General features: G+C 41.6%; 1 protein-coding gene across 5 annotated transcripts in view; it reads right to left on the reverse strand.

Annotated features, from left to right (window-relative positions):
- lrba (LPS-responsive vesicle trafficking, beach and anchor containing) overlaps positions 1 to 22,531 on the reverse strand; it is a 176,210-nt gene that overhangs the window by 82,402 nt on the left and 71,277 nt on the right. For all 5 annotated transcript variants that reach the window (XM_082537099.1, XM_082537101.1, XM_082537100.1 and 2 more), the window contains exons 34-36: positions 18,770 to 18,834; positions 16,529 to 16,637; positions 6,188 to 6,354 (exon numbers count right to left, since the gene is read on the reverse strand). In XM_082537099.1, coding sequence (XP_082393225.1) covers positions 6,188 to 6,354; positions 16,529 to 16,637; positions 18,770 to 18,834 — 341 coding nt within the window. The remainder of the gene's footprint in view (positions 1 to 6,187; positions 6,355 to 16,528; positions 16,638 to 18,769; positions 18,835 to 22,531) is intronic.

Genomic DNA, 22,531 nt, shown 5'->3' on the forward strand with positions numbered 1-22,531 from the left:
TGTGTCTGATGTCTGTGTATTTTATTGCAGAAATAGCTACTAAAGTTAGCATGCTAATTACCTTGCCTCGAGCAGTCTGATCTTATGATGCGACCAGAGTGGGTGACTGTAGCAGGCAGAGAAGCAGCAATGCTGCGCTGATAAACTGTATATAAAAGATGGGTCTGAAAAGTGAAATAAATATGGAAGTGCCTTAAACGTGAATACTTTTTCATGGCTAGCAAGGGGAGAGTTCAAAAGCTAGATTCAAGCAGTAAATATTACTTAGCTTTAAAGCGTCACTGGAAAAAAAGTGATGTTCATTGTTTAAATAAATACCTGATCCCCATTTGAGTTGAACCACAGATAAAGCATGCTTTACTGTGTGACTGAAAAGCTGATATCCTATATGGATCCTGGATGTGGCGAGCAAGATCTTCTCCCAAATTCTTCACATTAGTTTCAAAATAAAAGGAAGAAAACTGTGAAAAGGCTCCGATTCAGGCTTTGCAAACCAACACGTGACACCACAATGGCTACTTCCATCTTTTACATACAGCCTGTAGCAGAAATGCCTCTGGTGATGCGTCCCACTGCTGGAAATGCCTTGAAGTTTGAACTTGCAGCCTGCCTTTTATTATGTAGCCAACTGGATAGAAACAGTGTTAATATTTTTTTCTAAGTTAGCCATTTGTGATAGGACATGAAGGACATGAAGGACATGTTTATTGCTTTTTTTTTTTTTTTAAGCATTCATGGGCTGCACTGCGATTGTATTACCCACACACAACTTCAAGTGAGGTGCAAAGTCAATTGGTGTGTACAGGTGTACCTCTTATTCTCTCTCACCTGCACATTAAATGACATGCTAAGGAAAGCTGTGTCATAGGTGCATATACAGTATGCGGCCAGCTCAGACATGATGTGTAACCGCTACACTACATTTTTAAAAAAATAAATAAAACAATAATAATAAAAATAATTTAAATGATAATGATTAAAAATACCCATTTCGACCTAACCAATATCCTATTGTTGTCATTTTAAGTGATCTAAGTGTAGTTTTTTGAGCCTCGGTCTATACCGCCTCACTTAACCATGGTAACATATGGACATCATCAGCTGTTAATATGTTTCACCATGACATGTTGTTACTATTCCTTACAGGCCCAGCCACTGTAGTGTATATACAGTAGAGGTAAATGTTATCATTAAGGCTATATTCTAATTCATATCTATGAGCCAGACTGCATGGTAGGGCCTTCGTGGCACGTTATTTTATGTAACTGATGGAACGCATGTCTGTCAAACTTGAACAGCTTCCCCAGAGATTTAAGGAACATCCTTTTTGTCCAAGTGCCAGACGCACGTCGCAGTCAGTGATTAATGAATTGGAGGTTTTTATGTTAAACCCGTTTAAGGACTTGGGTGCTGGAGACCGTCTGTGCGCTACAGAGCGTCTCGTTTACAGAGATGAACATAGCTGAAGGCAGCCTTGTATTGCTTCGCGTAGTATGTTTATGCTATATGTTTATGGCTGTATGAAGGCAGATGGATGATCACAACTCGAGCCCCAACTAATTGGTTTTGAAGGAGTCAGGACCTGGACTAAAGGAAACAACTGTCTCTGCCTCAGACGACATGGAAGCTACGCACCGCTACAGCTGCCAAAGCTCAGTACATTGGGTCATGTTTGTGTTTAGACTCCCGAGTATTTATAAGCAAACCAAAAGGCCATTAGCAGTTAAAAATTAGTAGCTAATTCTACACAAGGAAACGGTTTTTCCCTATATAAATCAACGCAGTCGTATTTTAGGGCTTATCCCATTTTAAATGAAATGTTAAAGCCAACCCGTTTTGGCTTTGGATTTAATAATAAATTTGGATTGCAAAACGTAATCCAACTGGAAATAGTTTTTAAAAATCACTCAATAAAGAATGATCTGTTTATTCTTTATCCAAACACAAAAGCAAATCGGGGTGTCTGATAGATACACAGCTATGTACTCGCTCAACATTTAACATTCAGATTTGCAAAATCGATCATCTAAATGGCTCTCTGAAAGGATGGAAGGATGGTGTAGAGAAATGCCACCATCTTGTCTTTGTCTCCATCTAAACTTTTGATCCTCCTGTAACAGATCTCTCTCTCTCTCTCCAGTGCTTTGTTTCATCCTTCTCCTCATCTCGCTCTCTCTCCCCGTCTTCCTGCCCCTCTCGTGTCACGCATTTCCGAGAGTCAGTGTATTCTAAACTGTTATGCTCTTGTTTCCTATGGTTATAATCTCCAATGACATGCCAGAGTCCCATTTCCTTTTTCAGCCCTGCATCCACAGTACCAGTGCAGCCTTAATGTACAGTGTGTCCATAAAGCGAGCACGCAACGCAGTGCAGACACTGTGCAGACCTCAGCTTTAACACATGCATTACATTCAGTATTATGTATCATAATTGTGATTTAAGTCTGGAATGAAAGCGTACGAGTGGAGATTAATCTGGCTGTCGCAGCTTCTCATGCGGTCGTTTACTGAAATAAACAAATAAATAAAATGTGAACGTGAACGTTCTCACCGTAGTAACAGTAACTATGTGTCATAAGAATTTATTGTAATTCAGAGATTTGTATTCGGCATCTTATTTCAGTGCTTCTCAAGTACACACTGCCAAAACAAACAAACAAACAAAAAACACTGGTTATTCTGATTTCTCAGTTTTCCATTCTGACAACGTGACAAAAAGCATTCATCACATGTGGTGATTTTTGATTGGGCTACAGGAAATTTTGACCATCATCTGTGCTCAGAAAGTTAGTTAATTCAATCTAAAACTAGTTCGATCTCATTAAATTTAAAAAACAAGCAGCAGAGGTTCGTGGTCGTGAATGAAGGAGGACGACTAAATACTGTGCCTGTGCTCAAACAGCATTAACATAAGACACAATACTACTGCCCATACCATAACAGCTGAAGCAAAGCAAAACTGGAATAAATCCAATCATTTAACAACTGAAGTGGCATGCCAGTGTCTCCACGGCATTTTGTGCGTCTCATGTCATGATGTATCACTGCCTAAAAAGGAGGGAAAAAAGCTTTTCTGGGAATGTTAAGCTCCGGCCTCTTTCCCCTCAACAGTGCACTGGTGAAATGACGTAGCACAAGATAAAATAGTAATGCTAATATCAATAGTTTGTCCATTACAGGTCAGCTAACTGTCCACTGGAACAGTTACAAAGCTGTTGGTTTTCGATCTCACAAGGCCGATCAATACGGGGGCATACTGTTTCAATTTTGCCGGCATTGATTTTCTCTATAACACTCCAACCCTAAAGCATTCATCTTTCTGAAGGAAGGAAGATTTGATTTACTGAAGAAAAATTGGAGTGCACATCACAAAGATTTTTTGCCGGGCGGGAGTGTGACATGCCAAAAGATGGATGTCCCTTGGCTGGGAAGCCTCTAGCCTAAGGGCGTCCATTAGAGCAGCGGTGCTGCAGAAAATGAGCTGCTTATATGAGGAAGGAGGAGCAGAGGGAGAGGAGTCGGTGCTCAAGGTGTGTGTGTGTGTGTGTGTGTGTGTGTGTGTGTGTGTGTGTGTGGGGAGGGGCTCGCTGTAGGTGAGGATTTTTGAAGTAAAGTGGAAATAAAAGGATACCATTGCAAGCTTGCACGTGCAACTTGAATAATGTTTGCATTTGTCTCAGAGAGACTGGTGACATCAATAAACAACTGCTCTGGTTAAAAAAAAAAGTATGCACACTTCTTCTACATCACACAATCTTTTTCCAGCTGCAGCCACCTTCCTTTTACTTTCCCTGCTTCCAGCATCCAGAGTGAATTTCCATGGTACATTAGTCAGCCTATTAGAATGCAATAAAGAGAAGGTATGAGAGGGGAAAAAGAGGAGAGTAGTGTCTGTCCCCAGAGACCGCGAGTTGGCGTTCTCCATCATCTGCCCTCATCTCCCCTCTGTCTGTCGACTTTGTCTAGGTGTCATATACATGAAAGATGATTCCTGACCCAAATAAACACCACAGCAGGCTTGATGCTCGGTGGACCCAAGCTCCAAAAAGGAGGGGAAAAGTGGAGTGAGCAAAAAAAAGAAAAAAAAGAAGGATATCTGACAGTTGTTTCATTTGTGATCATCTTGCTAGCTATTCATTTACTTTTTCCTCTCTTAAAAAGACAGCAGGCTGACATGTTGTACACCTGAGTCTCAAGGTGCTGGGACACAAATGCATGGATGAACAGGTAGTCAACCTATCTGTCTGACCGTGGATCTGTCTGTGTCTTGAAACTAGATGACAGACAAGGGCATAAAAAAAAGATAGACACCCTTTGTCTGGTGAAAGGATTCCTCCTCGGACACTCAGTGATACAACTGAAGTGGGTGTGAAACTAGAAAGAGCAAAAGGACAAAGAGTGAGGGAAAAGGGGACAAGGAACTACATGTGGTGAAAGACTGACAGAAAGACAGAACTGCAGACAGAGAAGAAGCAGAGGGGAATGGAAAAAGGAAAATCACCTAACACCTCTTTTCTCCAGAGGCCAGGGCGGCTGTAAGCTGGATATTAAGACACAAATTGCATTCAGGCAGGTCACACTGTGTCACAAGATATTAGATGCCTGCCGTGAGGAAACAACAATTCCCATCAGCTTGTGAGAAAATAATATTTTCATTTTCAGACCCTTTATTGAATGGAAACTTTGGGGAATACGGTTTTATGGCATGTGAGCAGGCAGCCTACAGTTTTTAACACCCATGCAACAAAAAGGACGCAATCATAGCTGCGTATTGTCTTTGTGTTCCTGGATTTCATTTTCACAGCTGGAAAAGAGGTTGCGGGTTTCACTGGGTGAATCCATCCTCCCCCCTTCCTTATTTACCATCAGGAATGATGCTGCACCACATGCTTTGTGTGTATATATGAAATTAAAAATAAAGAAGAAGAAAATCTTTTATTAGGAAGCCTGCAGGTATACAGGTGTGCAGAAGGGGTTTTTTGTTTGTTTTTCCCACATTCATCGTTTCCTTTTTTCTTTTTTTCAGAGATTTGCAGCACCAGATGTTTCTCCTATGCCCACATACCATCGGCTCTGGTGCGAAGCTGCACCACCTGACCTTCACAGTAATTGACCAAAAATATTGATGTAATGGCACAAGACTGATTGTGATTTATTAAAAGAGCGCTGCACTCCAAGGCTCAGTGCCAATGGCTCCCTGCGCCCATCGGCAGCCATTAGGAAAACCATCAATAGTACAGCGGCATAAAGCAGCGGTAATGGGGGACTTTTCTAGCCAGAGCTCGTAGAACACAATATCCATATTAAATGGCGCAGCCTTGTGTGAGTACACATAGAGACAAACAGAGAGAAAGAGAGAGAGAGCGCGATGGAAGGAGGGGAGAGAGGGAGATTGGATCAAGGCAGGAAAAATATGACAAATAATACACCATAACCTGATGCCGATATGAAACAGAAACAAATAGAAAAGGAAAACAAAGGCAGCGAGAGATAGACTCCTGATCCAACGGCAAACTAACCCTCGCCAGACGAGTCCCTGGAGACTTAGTGCAGCCTAACAAGCGTGAGCCAGCAGCCGTCTCTGGAGCTCGCCATTACACACTACCTGCACAAACAGCCATCATTAGGGAATAGCTGCATTGGACTGTGCTGCCTATTTGGCGAAACAAACACAGAGGATAAGGTTCCCTCTGTTCTTAATGGGAACTGAGCTGTTCAAATGGCTTTCATCTCTCCCCCCGAATCAATGCATCATTCAACCCGCGGCTGACATTTTCACCTTTGCAAATCTAATTTAATCAAAGTCATGAGTACTGGTGGCTGAGATTAAAGATAATGAGATTAAAACCATAATGGCGATTTGAATAATTTTCAAGCCCGACAACTGGATGCAATTGAAGGCATTTCTATGAAATTAAAGTAATAATGTTGCTTCTTGATTCTTACGATTATACGGGCTTATCAAAAAGAAAACATAATGATGAGACAAAAAACATGTTCACGCACACACACACACTAAATAAAATAATGGATTAATAATGGACTAGCTAAAGCATACTGTGTGAATATAAGCGTGAGGGAGGGGGGAAATAAATAAAAACATTTTTATAATACGTCTAATCTGATCTTATTTGAAAGCGGAGCACAGCTCTGTTTGACACTTTACACAACCACAGTTTTTGTTTTACCTTATGGAAGAGCCGCCCCAGGCTCCATGTTTGTCAGTCAGGATGTTGACTATCTTCTGGATGAGCTGCGTGGCTGTCACATGGTCGCGGTACTTGGCCGCACGGATTAAGTGGTCGCACAGTTTCTCCTCATCACGTTTGTCTGCTGCGTACTGAGCACAGCTAGACTGGAAAAGAGAGGGAAAACAAACACACATACATTAATAACGATGCCCTAGCATAATCTATAAAGTGCACATCGCCAAAAACCCCCAAAACAAAACAAAAATCACACATGCATGTGCCACACATTACACCGTGCTCTTGTGTGTAAATAACACAAACAAAAACCACACAGATATGAGCACAATGGTGTTTTCACATACAGAAACTCTACTCTGACTAGAACCAAATGAAAAGCACAGGGGGTCATTTCTGCCCTCGTGTCATGTTGATTAATAACAGTGGACATGTATTTTCTAATGCCCTCCAGCACACCAAATCACACGATACCTACAATGCACAGGGAGGACATTTTTCTCTGTCTGAATTTGTTATCAGAACGGGCCTTTGAACTCGGCAGCGATGCTGAAACTAAAACACCTTCTGACAATAGGGGCTATAATTTGAAACAGTGTTTGGAGCTTTCGTAACCAATTTTTACAGCGTATTCAGGCTGCAATCGTGACTTACTGTGGCATGCATATTGATGATGAGAAGTCAAAAAACAAAGAAGAAGAAGAACATGGGCTTTGTATTGCATGATTAATCGCGTAGTCTGGGTATGATATAGGACTGTTTATTATCGACCACCTTTAGATTAGCGTTAAACTGACTGACTAGTGCAGCAGTCATACAGTAACTATTAAACTCAAAAGCATGGCTGAACAAATACAACAAGCCCTCTCAAAGTTAAGGGTAAAGCGCTTTATAATGGGCCCTCCTCTTCAATTTCAAGCACAACATTTCATATCTGACAGAAAATCTATAGGTATAAATCACAGAGGGGCTTTTCTGTGGGCTGCTTAATTATCAATCTAAGTCTCTTTATGTGGAATTAAAGGGGGCCCTGACCTTCCTAGAACGATGACCTAGTCACTATACTTCATACAGAAAAGGGTGCCTTAAATCTGGGACAATCTGTGAGTCCCCAAATTTTCTACTTAGTTATATGCATTAAGCTCCTTGCAGGTTTCCATCATTTATACAGATAGCAAGTAGCAGGCCTGCAACGAGTCTACTTCTATCTGCTCCTGTGTGAGACATGTAAAGTCTGCAGTACTAATCAGCGGTGCTGGGTTCAAACTCATAACCATAAACAAACACTTCATCACCTGTGTGTTGAGCCTGCCCAAACACCCAAACCCTCCATGCTGTAATGGGCTTTGCTTCTATCCGAAGCCAAAGTCTGTGGGAGAACAGGCCAAGTTCACAGACTCGACCTTAAAATAACAACCAAAATTTTTTTTTTTTTAAAAAGCTCAGCATGTAAGTAGCGCCATTAAAACCCAAACTTTGGTTTGCTTCTAAGTGGAAAAGACAAGTCACAGTTAATTCCAGGGGTCATACCGTTGATGTAAAGTCAGAGAATATGCCGGGGTATTATGAAGGACTTATTATGTTATGCTATTATGAAGGTTGGAGCGAATAAGTAAATCTCCCTGCTGGCACCACCTTGCTTTCCCTCGCATACAGGTCGCACTGACAGGATAGAGGACAGAAACTGAAGAGAGGCATTCAGAGGCATTTTAAAAACAGACTGTTCTTTCATTCCTTTCAAGGAATGCCAAAGAAACAAGAAATAAATTAAAACCTTCTGTTTCCACTTTAGTTCATATCATGCCTCTTTGTGAGCCACTAAAGCAGTCAGTGTGATTATTTTTGATAAGAAAACACACTTTAAAAAAAAGAGAGAGGGAGACGAGGACATCCGAGTTAAAAATGCTCAGCTGGGGTTGAAATATGGGAGACTCTTCTCCGTTTGCCTGCTACTCAGACAGCCACCAGGGCACAACTTGCTGCCAGTGAGAGCGTTATGACTTGCGACATTGTAATCATGGGCAGCACCTTCCATTACACGGCCTGGCTGACAGGGTCGGGCCAACGTGGGTGCTGGCTCTGCCGGAGGGAGACAGCTTGGTTGAAGACGAAATGATAATGGCTGGCATTAATCGAGTCAATTACGCTGAGTCGTGTCTCCCGCAATTCATCTACAGTTCAAATAAATAACTAGGGATGTGTGTTGGAGTTTTGGGGAAGGAAATGGCCTAGCCAGACGTGACTGGAGGGTGAAAAGAACAACAATCATCTCTAAAAATCACACAATGGTGGAAAATAAGCAAGACGCACCTGCAGAGATGAAGCGTGAGAAAGAAAAAACAAAACAAAATCACATGAATTTTAATCACAGCTGAAGCCGAGTTTATAACGAGAGAAAAACAAACACGCAAGCTTTCTGTGGCTGCTAAATGTTACCGAGGCTGCCAACAGATTGTGTTTGTGCCGTGTTGACTACAAATAATAAGCGGAGGTGGGGGGTGTTAGAAAACGAGGAGTAGACTTTCACATCTACACGCAGCGTTGTACTAGTGTCAGCTTTATCTAAATGCTGTAGTTGTTAGATGATGCCTTGGCTCCCCTCCTTTTCTCCCTCTGTGGGTTGAGAGGGTTAACCAGTATAATAGGCCGGAGAATGGAGGCTCATTACAAGATATCAGCCCTATGTTTATCAATTAGAGTGACAGAGAAAGGTCTAGTGGTGTTGCCGTGCCACGGCAAGCCTTCAACACGCCGTCTGACAAAGCCAGGGTCTCGAGGTTCTGACGGAGAACAGGAGGAAGGAACAAAACCAGCAGAGATATTATTAAAGCGCTTGATTTGCAATCTCTTGACATTGGTGGCACGTCAGGGATACAAGTGCGCCAAGGCTGGGCCTATTGCTCTACGAGATTCTCCAATTTCTCACATCCGTCGACAAGCACTCCCAGAGGGTTTCATTTACGAACGGGCAGAGAAACTGTCCAGAGGAAGGCGAGACATCAGGCTTGTCCTTGTCTGGCATCAGAGAATGCAAATATACTACAAATAAATTCCTCCTGGAACACAATGGAGGTCTAGTGAGACAAGGGGATGAAATGAGAAAGGAGGGAGGGAGGGAGGGGGGCGGTTGCTAAACAAAAGTAGATGGCGAATCGGTCCACCACCACCACCAATTGGTTGCAGAGAGATTCTCTTGCACTTGATCTCTTGCCCTCGAGTTTTCAAATTGCAACATAAAATGTCACCAGGGGAATTCAGACAATAGGCAGGGGAAGAAACGAGTGAAAGGACGAGGAGGGGGAGAAAAATGAGGGCTTAAAAGTACAATGGCGAACAAAAGTCAGCAAATGACAATGCCTGACAGCCACTTCAATTCTGAAATGATGCTCCTGTCATGCTGTGCTCCCAAGTATTGATTTTTTTGCTTCTTCTCTTGGAGCGCCAGAGGGAGAGAAAAAAAAAAAATCTAATCCAGTCGAAACAGATCCCTGCTACTGGCATCAGCCCACTGCTATAGCCACCATCAAGGTTAACGCAGGCACAACACTTATCAAAGTATCTCTCTCCTCCTTTCTCCTCCCCCGGCTCCTCCCCTCACACTGATCTTTAATGGACTGGTCACCATGCTTGGCTGGCAGCCTCTTCATCTTTTCTTACCCAGAAACCACTTGTCTCTGCAAAAACCTCGCCCTCCTTTTGCCACATCAGTCTGCACGGCTGCCATCTCCTTGCGCGATAACTCCGGCACAGCTTCAAGGTCGTGCCACGTGAAAAATCATTCGTGTTAAAATGTCATCTGGAGATGAAAAATAGTCAAATGAAGGCAGGACGCAACCGGATGAAAAATTTGGTTGCACCTCTCCTGAATTTGCTGTTGCCCAGAAGTCAGGAAGGCAAGGTTTTAGTGGCACGGTGCTCAAGCTGCATGTAAAAGCAAATCTCCACCAAAAAAACATAAAAATAAAAATAAAAATAAAAAAGAATTAAAGCAGCAAACAGACTCATTGTGAATAAAAACATCTAAAAAGCATACAGCAGTGACAGCGATGTGCTTTTATCCAGCATTACAAGCTCACCTTCAGCCATTAATAGGAACAAAAATATATATATAAATATCAGGAGAACATTCCTCCAGTGACTAAAGGGATGGTGTCGGAGTGAAACAAAGGAAAATGTGGAGTAAAGTCATATTTCGGGGTGAGGTGGTCAGTAATAATGATGGGAGCTGCGGAGGAGGTACCTGGGGACTTCATTATGTTGACAAGACAGCAGGACTGAGACTACTGTTCTCCTCTCTGTAACCCACTTCTCCTTTTCCATTTCTTGGCGTCTTAAGTGAAACAGTCAATGCTGTGCTGTGTGTGTGTGTGTGTGTGTGTGTGTGTGTGTGTGTGTGTGTGTGTGTGTGTGTGTGTGTGTGTGTAGGACCAGAAGAAACACTAAAGTTTGTCAAGGTGTTGCGTGTTTTGACAATAACGTGATTATATGTTAGGAGCCTGCTGTCCAGGCTGGAGAACTAGGTGCAGTTTCTCACTTTTCTTTTTAAAAATGTGCCCCTGTTCTCATGGTGGTGCGATACTATCGCACAAAGACACTTGTTTTGTTTTATTGGGTCCCCCCCCTCATTCTCTTTATAACAGATTTGCCTGTAATGAGACGCTCGGTAAACCAGCCCTGCTGACATACTACATTACAGCAGCGACAACTACATGACAGCAGGCTACAGTTGGTGGCAGCTATCAGTTTGAGTGCTGCGAATGTGGTGGTGAAAACAGCCTTTGGGAGTTACGGTTTCTGACTTTTTCCCCTGCGTGTGTGGTGGAGTATCCCCCACTCCCCACAGTGACGATTTATTAGGTATATGAGAAATAGAAAAATAAGGAAACTGCATTAGCACTCACTCTCGCCGGGCATTACTTGTATCACTCATAAGAAAACAGTAAAGTATTTTGCTCATTTTGTTTTGTTTGTACTTCTTAAATTTACTTCTAGAAATTTGCATTTCAGTAAAAACTAGAGCAAAGTGGCTTTTGTTATTTCTCCTGTTGAAGCCCATTTTAATAGACTTGACATAATTGTGTGTATAATTATTTTATTACTTTTTATTCATGTGGAAACGGAACATAAGTAATTATTTAGTAAAATTATTTTAAATGAGTAATGAAAAATATCAAGGGGGGAAAGTTTTTGATCACAGGTTGGTTTTGCTTCTCAAACAAAATACATACTTATTCATGAAGATGGCACATGTATTCAAATTGTTATGCCATTTAATTAATATATAACCTCACATTATATATAGCTCATTATTATCTCTTAGACATTCAGATCAATCTATTGGCCTTGAAAGGGAGGTCAAAGGTCAAATATGACATACTTTATATCTTTATGTGTTACTTTCTATAAGTTGGCAATAAACACCACTATAGTAAGAATAATAGTTTCTACATTTTAAGGCTTTTTTGTCCATTTTCAACCAAAGAATTATTAAATGAACATTACAGACCTTGGTGAACGTGAGCCAAATTTTAATGGATTGTTAAGTCCGCTGACTCCAGTCTACATCTCTACAAAGTTTTTATCAGAATTCATTCAAAACCTTTCTGTTTACAGACAGAATGTCTCACATGCGAAAACTACCAAAAATATAACCACCTCAGCAGAGGTAGTAATAATCTAGGTTTGGCTTGATTTATTTCTTCTATCTTTTCAGATAACTAGCACCAGACAGGTATTGCAGACAAGTTTGTTCATTAGTTCATCAAGTAACCTCAAATTAAAAGTAAAGAATGACACAAAATCACCAGTTATGACAGCTAAGATTGTCTGAACAGTAAATCTGTTGACAGCTAACGTCAAGAGACATCGTTTAAGATACAGTCTTGAAACTTTGCAGGTGCTTGGTTGGAAAGTCAGGGTCAAGTTTATTCTCCATTGATGGAGAAAACCAGCCATGCTGACATGACTCCCTCAACAAGGTTGTCTCTAAATAAAGAAGTTATAATTCTCATGCACTATAGAGTGGGAGAAAGACTTCTGCTAAAGCATTGCAATAGCCTTGCAAGAAAATTATATTGGCAGTCAATAAAATTTAGAGAAAGCAGAGATATCATTTCACTGTAAAATATTATTCCAGTCACAGATATTAAATCACTGGAGTGTAAAAGAAAACATAATTCATCAGACCAAGTCACATTTTTCCATTGCTATGTGGTCCACTTCTGATGCTAACGTGCCCAATGTGGGGCTTTCTGTGTTGGACAGGGGTCAGCACGAGCACTGACTGGTCTCCTGCTATGCAGCCCCATAAACAAGAACCTGATGCACTGTGATTTCTGACATCTGTCTGTCAGAACCAGCATCAACTTCCTCTTCAATTTGAGACACAGTAGCTCGTATGCTGGATCAAACCACACAGGCATCCTTCGCTCCCCACATGGATCAATCAGCCTTGGCTGCCCATGACCCTGTCAGTGGTTCCTCACCATTTCTTCCTTGGACCACTTTTGACAGATAATGACTGGTGCAGACTGGGAACACCCGACAAGAGCTGGAGTTTTAGCTATCACAGTTCGACCCTTGTGATGGTCAAACCCACAATTTTGTGCATATTGCCTGTTTTTAACATATCAGCACTGAAGACAAATGTTCACTTGCTTCCTAATATATATCTTACCCACCAGATAACCAGTGTCATTTACTTCACATGTTAGTTATATTAATGTTATGCCTGATCGGTGTATACTACATTAAAAAAATTAACCTCGGTGATTCAGACTATTTTAACAGATGTTATCTGTAAAATGCATCCTTAGCCAGAGTTTCTCTGAGATGCTCAGCACAGTCTGACAGTTTGTGGTAAACGCTCATCCACAGACTACAGGTTTATGATAACAGAACATAATGAGCATCAGTTCAATGTTAATGTCATTAACATGGAGAGAAGGGCCAGATCGTTTTACAAGCTCAGCAGAGGGAAGACAGTGACACCAAGCACTAATTAGGCGCTGTCGTCTGGCTTTCACTGGATCTCTCAAACAGTAAAATCAATTACTCCAGAGAGCAGCAGAGGATGAATCAAGAGGCTATATGTGGGGAAAAGGCAAGAAGCAAGAAGGAAGAGTAAGAATAGAAATGACTTGGGTGTTGCTCACTCTTCCCTATCTGAGCCTTCTTATCTGCCCTTCTGCCCCTGAGCCCACCACATTTCATCCCTAATGAACAGCCCCATAAAAAGAGGGAGTTCGATTTCTCGCTCTCCTTCTTTCCATCTCTCGGGCTTCCTCTCCTCCCAGCTCCCGTGGAAGATATCGGAGTCTATCATTTGCTGTGCTGGGCGGCAGCATCCGATCTGCAGATCTCCTTCACATTAAGGATCCTATTAGATAGAGAACCCTAAAAGGTAATTGGATTTCCCCCCTAGTTATCTTCATCTCTGTTTCACCCTAAGCCCGCTGTAATAACTTACTCTCAGGGCCAAAGATAACTCAATTCTGTCCCACAGAGAGCCAGAGAGAGTGTGAGTGAGAAAGAAAGAGAGGGACAGTGAGAGAGAAAAAGCATATGTTACGTCTCTGAGGCAAACGGGTATCTAAATCAAAACGCTCCTCTATCACTGCCTTCTCAACGATATGCAATCTGACAAGGAGTAAACATAAATTTGTGTTTTTATGGATCGAATTAATCTCATTGCTGGTGCCTTGGTTGAGATTTGCTGCTGCTGTTTAAAACAGAATTTCTCAGATGTAGCAGAGGATGGGGAGGGAATTGCTCTCTTTTTTTTCCCCCCTTCAGAAAACCTTATTTTGATACCTCAAATGACGCGCTGTGGGGGCCCATTTGGAGGTTTATTTCCTCACAAAACAATAACCAATCTGAAGTGTCACCGCAACACAATGCAGAGAAACAACCCTTTAAAAATCTGGGACATAACTGAAAATTATTTCACAACCCCCCCCCCAAAAGGGTGGGGGTGGAGGGCCTTTCATTGGCCTGTTATTTTTATTGTGGCAGTGCAAAATGAAACCATTGGCTCCAGCAGGCTCAAGTAGAGCTTGTATAGAGGCAAAAATCAATACAGCAATATCAGAGCAAGACTTATCAGGGTTCGCTTCTTCTCAGAGGTCACCGTGGAGCAACTGCATTTAAGTGGGGAATTCAATTGTGAAGCATAGTTTGGGACAAGCTTTGCTGGGTATCTGATTAAGGACAGCTGGGAGGTTGCAAGGGAAGGTAAAGTTACAAATGACAACCCCAAAACACAGCTACCTTTGCAGAGGGACCTACGTTTTCTTTGTTGCACGTAATATGGAAACAAAATCTATGAAAGTGAATGCTGACAAACCCACAATGCCCTAAAATGCAGAAAGAATTCAGTCTCCATACACGTAGCTACCCCTCACAGAAGCGTCTTGATAAACTCTGTCATAAAATCCATCATAGACTATTTAGTTTGTGTAGGTAACTACACAAATGACTTTATATTTATTAAGGCTTGAACTCAGTTCAACTGTTTATTCTTGCAATACTCCCTATTTCAGTACACATTTTAAAGGTTTTCAAAGCCCAGAAGCCTCAGCTGGAAGAGATGTAGAAATACAGAAAGAGAAAATAACAAGAAAACACAGCAAAAAAAAAAAAAGAAGAAAAAAAAAAAAAAAAGAAAGATATTAGATTTGCAGACCCGAGGACAGCGAGTCTGTTCTTTGCTCAACATGCCAGGCTAGCAATCAGGACCTGTATGCTGGAGAAATGTAGAAGGGATAGGACATGGTTACAATAAGAGTACGTGGCCCACGGCCACAGCAGAAGGCTGAGGCAGCGCAGGATCATTTGGGGCCATCGTGTGCAAACTGACTGCCTGGTCTGTCGATCGGCCAGTCTAGCAACCTACTGTAAGATGCTTTTACTTGCCAAATGCCCAAACCTGCATAGACTGGAATAAAAACAAAAACTGCCGGTATTACCCTTGCAGAACTTAATCATACTCTAAGAGTCAGTGCTGATGATGATAAGGTCAAATCATGTCAAACAATACTGTGCAAATGACTGACACTTGGCACTGTATGAGCAGTACGGGTTCAGCCGAATAACATGACAATCACACAGGAAAGCAGTCTAGCCTGTGATTGCCATGTTTTGCTCTCTTCACTGTATAAATGCTCAAGTGCACGTGCTGTGCCTCCGCCCCTGTGATTGACTTTCTGCAGTCTTAAGGGATTCTACTTTACCCAAATGTAAGAAAGACCCTTCCTTGAACCTTAAAAAAAAAAAAAAAAGAAAGCATCACATTTTACTGCCAAGTGGGGGCCAAGGCTTACACACAGTGAGCCCTTCAGGCCAGCACCTCTCAGGTCTGTCTGCAGCTTTTAGTGCTGGCAGGTTCCTGAGAAATGATGGTGGGAGGGATGGAAGAGAGGGGAGGATGCCATATTCCTGTCATTGGCAAAATACACCCCCAGTGGGAGTATAATGGACAGGATCTCAGCAGGACAGGAAATGATTTTGGTGAGATCTAGAAAGAAGAGTCGGGGGAGTGAAGTGGAGTTGGACTCGCGAAGGGGCAGCGAGAGGTGCCTACGGGTCAGGACAGAGTTGGCCCGGCGGCTACATGTGAATGGCAACGTTTGTCCTGAGAGCTAGAAGGAGGAATAGGAGAAGTTAAGACACAGAGGCAAGTCCACCGTTACACTGAGATGTACAGGGATAAATTAACACTAAGCTGGGGCTAGCCAAACTGTATGTGCAAAGCAGTTAACACGCGCCTGAAACTACATCTGTATGTGTCTCTATGTTCCCAATTAGCCAGGGTTATGTTTGAAAAGTAAACATTTGTCTTCTAGATTTACTGTGACAGATTCTACAACTTTATGGTTTAAAGTAGCCACTGGATCGGCACCTTTCCCACCACTTTTACCGCTTGTTTGTTTTTATTCAACATATACACAGTCAGAGCATACCAATAACAAGTCAAGAATTCTTATCAAAGCAGTCAAAGCTGCTGAAATGGATAAAGTTGCCATGGGTCACACAGGGGGAAAGCCAGACTGATTTTGCAAACATCCTTCATCCTTATTAAAATATAATTAATGATATATTTTTGATTCCAATTCACTGAAAAAGCTGTCCTTGCATCTTTAAGATAAATTGTGGCAAACGATTTTAGTGTCTATGAAAACTTCCTGCGCCAGGCTGGTGAAAATCACAGTTTATATACATTTTCGTATTTTTTTTTAATACTTTTTTTCTTCCGTAATAAAAATATTTTCAATGGGCATTTTGTGTTCATGCTTGTGTGTTTGCCTAAACTGCGCAGCATCTTACCTCAAATTCTGCATGTTTATGAATGTCTTCGGCCCTCTGTCGGCTGAGGATGAATTCAGCTTCGTTAGCCACACGAACCAGGTGGTCCTTCATGGTGTGACTCAGAAGCCTGAGGGCAGATGGGAGAGTGGCCATCAGTACACTGCAATACTGTGTAAGATTTATTCCTTCATTAACATAACAGCTTATAAGTCATTTAGCCTCAGACGCTTCGAAATTTCACAAAATCGAGAGCATCACTGTATTTAAAGCTTGTTTAAACCTACAGATAAACCCGCCATGTAATATCCATGAAATATTGAAAAGGAACCGTGCGAAATAAGCAGAAAATCTAATTTGAAAACCAACCCAAAGCACATTTGTCTTCTACCTGGGGTGCAGGTGTTAATTGATCTGTTAATGATATGCATCTGACAAGAGGGAGGATCTCTGCTTGTGTTGCTACATATGTAGTCTACCTCCTTCTTCTTATCAGTGTTGATGAAACATGCATGTTATGTGTGTGCACGGGTCACAGAAACCTCTCCGCAGCCCCACAGGTCAGGACTGTGCAAAGTGGAACAATAACAGACCGGTGGACAGAGAGGAGAGGTGGGGGCAGGCTGGGACTGGCAGCGGGATGGCTGTAACCTAAGCCTCCAGTTTCAGCACAGTGCAGCAGGGGAGCGGAGGCACTGGGGCCTCTGCAACCTCCGAGTCCTTATTCCGGCCCCACTATCAATAACCTAACCACTGGCCCTTCTTTATACCGCACCAAGTTAATGATTGCACATGTGGTCAAATCCTGTTAAAATAGGGTTGTAAAATTCAATCATATTAAGCACGTGCCACTTTAGAAGAACTTTTAAAATCTTGTTGGAAAGAAAATTCGGGAAAAAAGCAGTTTGGATGGACTGGTCATACCTGCATACCAGAAAATCCAGCAGAGCTGCACCAAATTATTTTCTTTACTGACAGAAAATGGCGTAAATCTTATAGGCAACTAGAATTAGGGGCTAACAAGTCAGGTTTTTACAGAAAAAAGATACATTTACTTACATTAACTGTTGTAAGTAGTGAAAACCAAACAATATACATCTCCATCTCATATAGTAACTGTACTTTTCAGGGTGTGAGCTGTCCAACTTCTGGGTGTTTTACATGAAAGGAGATACAAACTACACTGTAAGTAATTGACAGCTGAATAATAGAAAATCCATCATGTACATTGACATAATGAATATTAATTAATTATGCAAAAAAATTAGGATGTTAAAAGGAAAGATTAATCCACATCATAATATAGCCCGATCCCTGAAAAGTACAGCATACTCACAACGTAGGATGGTTTTCCACTTCTGAATCTATTTTCCCAAAGAAAAGTGTCACATACTTAAAACTTGGATGGATGGATACATAGATAACGTATTAAGAATATCAAGTATATTAAGCTTAAAATTATTATATGTCACAAACGCCAAAGTTGTTAATAGCTGAAGTACTTTTTGGGTTGACTGCGATTTGAGTGTATTTCTTATTTGTTTATCCTCCTATGAGTCTGTAATAAATAAAGATTGATTGAAAAATTATATTATATATTACATGTATCATAACAGCAAAGTCTGGAAAGTAATTTTCTAACACTTTCTTAGACAAACACGTCAAATGATAACATTGCTATCTCATTTGTGTTACTTGGGATTACCCTCTGCCAATTCTAAAAGCTGAGGATCAATAATAGAAAGTGTTGCTCTACCAACCTGAAACTGAGTGTGAATACTACAAAGGAGCCAGAGTAAGAAGGGTGACCTCTTATTAGCAAAATGAAGCTTCATATGTGGGAATAATTGAAAAACAGAGATGGTAGCCGACAGATAAAGGCTCAGGCAGAAAGGCCCGAGTGGCAAATTAAGAGCGATTTCCCAAGTGTTGCAGAGGAACCAGCACTCAGAGCTCCTATCACCTTCTACCTAAACCCTCTTTCTCTCCCCAAGTCCCACTGGGATAAGCAGGTATTGAATGGAGCCTTGAACGCAGCGGTCCTCCATCCTCACTCCCCTAAGTCCCTCTGCGCTTTTCAACCATTGATTGTTGTCTTGAACAGCCACCATATTGCACGGGCCTTGAGGATCTCGGGTGCCCGAGTGGAGGAGGGGTACGATGCGATCCGAGGAAGGTGAAATTGGAAAGTGGCTGATGAATGGAGGTTGGAGAGATAATTTAGTGCTGCTGCAAGAAGAGAGGCAGGTCGGAGTTACCTACCTGCCTTCGTTTACCAGCTCGATAAAGGCTAAGCCGGCATTCTTCTGGATGGAGTTCTGCCATTCCTGCAACACAAACATCAACATGTTACTGATGCAACTTTTTACAATAGTACAGAACTCTGTTGCTATACATTAGCAGCAGCAAGAGGCAAAAATGATACGTTTACAAGATAAGTGAGTTTTTCTTAGTCTGGGTCAAAGTGAATTTAGTTTGAACAAAAACAGTAGCTCCATGTAAAGCTTTTAATCCCTCTGACTTAGCTACTTCTTTACAGGCCCCTAATATCACATAAAACATGATCCAAAAAGGATTAAGAATTGCTTGGATTAGCGCCGGCTGCATAATATGCGAGCCCACCATTGCGCAGCAGTGAAAGAGCCGTGTTGAGAGTGCATTTATCACAAGTAAATACACACATTTCTTCCTCTCTTTGACTAGCGTTATGGTTCGAGGTGTCAGTCTAAACAATCCAACCGCAGCCGTGTGCGCCTTATATCCTCAACTTCGAAGGGACAACGAGAGAAGGGAAACTCGGCCGGTCATCGTCTCTCATGTTCTGTTCCACATTTCAACACCTTCAACGCAACCGTCAAAAGAATAATAAAGCAACAAGGTCACGGGGGGCTGTCTGAAGCTCACAGCGTTTCCCCCCCCTCTTCCTCTCAGGGGAGCTGGAGAAAAATGCACAAAAAAATTCTCAGGTTGGAGACCTAAACCACCAAACTACTCTTACAAAAATCATTATTCAAAGCTTGGACTTCTTTTTTTCTTTGCATTCTTAATATTTTTGTTAACCAACATTAAAACTTGCCATCAGTTGACAAATGTTTAACAGTTACTACTGTGAGAATAACTGTGATCCACAATTTATTCAGACTTGGAGACACTTTTATTCCAAAGTAATCAAAACCACTAATTTTTATCATTTCCATTTAATCGTTTCACAGAGACACAGAACAGCTATGAAGTGAAAAACTTGCGTATAAGCCTAAACTCGGCTGTCATCATCTCTGGAGCTGATAGAGGAAATCGTGTGTTTACACAGAGACTAGCTTTTCAGTAACCCTTAGAGAGCCCGCAGGGACGTGAATATCAGCGCTGCGAGGAGGAAGGAAAGATCAGTTTACGAGAATTTCTAATACACATCCACACATATCTGTGGGTGCGTCGAGATTTTCTCACCTGTGCAATTTTTAAGCACAAGCCCATCAAAACTAATCACATGGCAGTCAAGAGTACCGTTCTTCTGAAACGCCTGTGCACCATCACTCTGTGCCCAAGTGCACGTCATATACAAAACAACCTTACACTTAACCTCAGTTCATAACTGCTTTTTGTCCTGCAGGACCATATTGGCATTGACCGTGTTTACAATACATTCCAAATACAAGAGGGCACAGAGGGAATACGAGTCTGGGCGAGGGAGTGGAAACAGCGTTTCTGGGAGAGGGTTTTGTGGCTGAGGACTGCTTTGGAGGAAGCATGTCAGAGTAGCCTTGGGGCCTTCTAGCTGAAGCATTGACTGTAGTTGAAGGACATTAACCATGAGTGTTAGCCTGTGGCTGTGTGGATATTCTAAACTGATCCAGACTGTGCGAGCTGGATTTCAAATAAACACCACAGGAAGCAGGGCTGTAAATAGAGTCGTGCTCTGGAGAACCAGAAAAGCGGTGACATAAAATTTCCTTTATGCCTTTAAAGCCTTAAAGATTTTGATGCCAGACTCTAGAAAGTAAAAGATTATCCTGAAGTAATAAAGATTGGATCTGAATCTGTGGCCGGGATAAGCTCTGCGTCTAAATTAGGCTCGATGAAAAGCGTAGAGACCATTGGCATTTTGGGGGACATGGACAAAGGTGATAGCAAGACTAATGGAGTCATTATGGGCAAGAAATGGCTCCTCTAGTTGAATTAAAAAAGCAGTGACCCTGATCTGAGGGACATCTCCCAGTGACAAAAAGGAAACAGGGACAGGTCAGTGATAGAATATTGGATATTGGCTGCCCTGGTCAGCAGTGTCGCAGCTTTTATGGCTGCGATAGAGGCCGTGACCACATCGCTCCTGTTGAGAGGATACAAGCAGCCATTTGTGACCTCTCACCTTTAACCTGACCTCCTAACAGATGATAGGACGCGCGAGAGAGGCAGCCGATCTTTGATCCCGACTTTAAAGCGATCGAAAGAGAGAGATCGTGCACACGTTTAATGCACTTTACCGGCATTTATGTTTTGCTATGCATGAATCTGTTCATGAAAATGCCTAATGTCTAAATCTCAAGTCAATAAGACAGCTCTGTTTGCTCTGCGTTCCATGATGATGGCATTGAGTCTAAACACACATGCCATGCACTTCCGTCATTACAGCTGATTATCCATAATCAACTTCTAAATATACCACTACCACTGGTGAGAAAACACAGACCTCCTGAGCAAAATCGCCTTTCAAACATCAGACTCGCCACAACACAAGGAAAACATTTTCCAACACCGAAGAAAGAACCGTCTCGGCTCTGTCGAAATAATAAATAATTCAGTTGTGCTTTTCGGTGGCATCACTCATAATCACAAGTATTTGTTGATCTGAAAGGCTCGGGGAATACAACTTTAGATGAGACGGCAAGAGCATAAATCTGCATGTCATAAGTGGCAGAGCAGCAGAAGCTAAATTAAAGAGGCTAAAAGCTACTGATTTTTCCTCTCCCCCCTTTTACTCAAACGCCTCACTGTTTGATGTCTTTTTTTGCCACATTAACTGAACAGTGAGAGAAAAAAGTCAACCGATGCAAATAAAATGCACGCATTCAAAGAAAAAAAACCAAAAAAAACCAAAAACGTTTTGATCACTGGCATGCCGCTTGCAGGTGGCGGCAGCCAACTTTGTCACTCTGATTTGGACATTTGTACGAAAAAAAAAAAAAAAAAAAAAGAGGGGTGGGGGAGAGACAAGGAAACAAACTGAGATCTAAATGTTTATGAGAAGTGACCTGATGTTAACAATGACCAAAAGAAAGAGCCTGTGGATGCAGAAGTCAAAGCAAAAGAAAAAAGAAAAAAAGGCTCTAAAAATATACTGCTCTTTAACCTGATTAATACGGAAGCTCGGTAGTTTGTTATTAATGCTGCGTCTGCTGCGCTTGTGTGTATGAATAACTTAACACTGGTGTACATTTTCAACAATCCACATCTGCATGTTCAGATGCTATCTGCTTAAAGAAAAACAGACACTCGTGTTGGTGTTTGCGTGATCAAATTCACAACCCAAGGAATATTTACTGATGTCCAAATATTTATACTGCTCGGTCTCCGAGAGCTTCATGGGATCACACTGTCATGGCTATACTAACACAGAGTGAGAAAGCTAAGCCTAAAGCCCCCATACCCCAAACAGACAAATCAAAACATATGTTACAACCACTTGAACTCTGCACGAAAAGTAAATGTAAGGGGAATACATAAATATATACAGAGCATTTTATAAGCCAGTGGTATGTTATTTAAAAACTGATTTTTTCCTCTTTTTTCTTTTAAACTTATTCTGTAATATGATATGCAGTTCAGCTGGTGGATTTTAATGGTGTGAGGAGAAAAGGAATATTTAAAAACACCATATGCAGCCGTTTCAGGTCCAAATCAAACACATGTTGAAATGAAATCATCACCTCGTCCAAATGTAATTTTTATGACATTTCAGTGCACTAACGCACAACATTTGTATAAATTTTCCAGAAAACAAAACATTAAAAAAGTTTTTTTCTAACT

Source organism: Aulonocara stuartgranti (assembly GCF_965226115.1).
Source record: "Aulonocara stuartgranti genome assembly, chromosome: 6".
Classification (NCBI taxonomy): Eukaryota; Metazoa; Chordata; class Actinopteri; order Cichliformes; family Cichlidae; genus Aulonocara; species Aulonocara stuartgranti.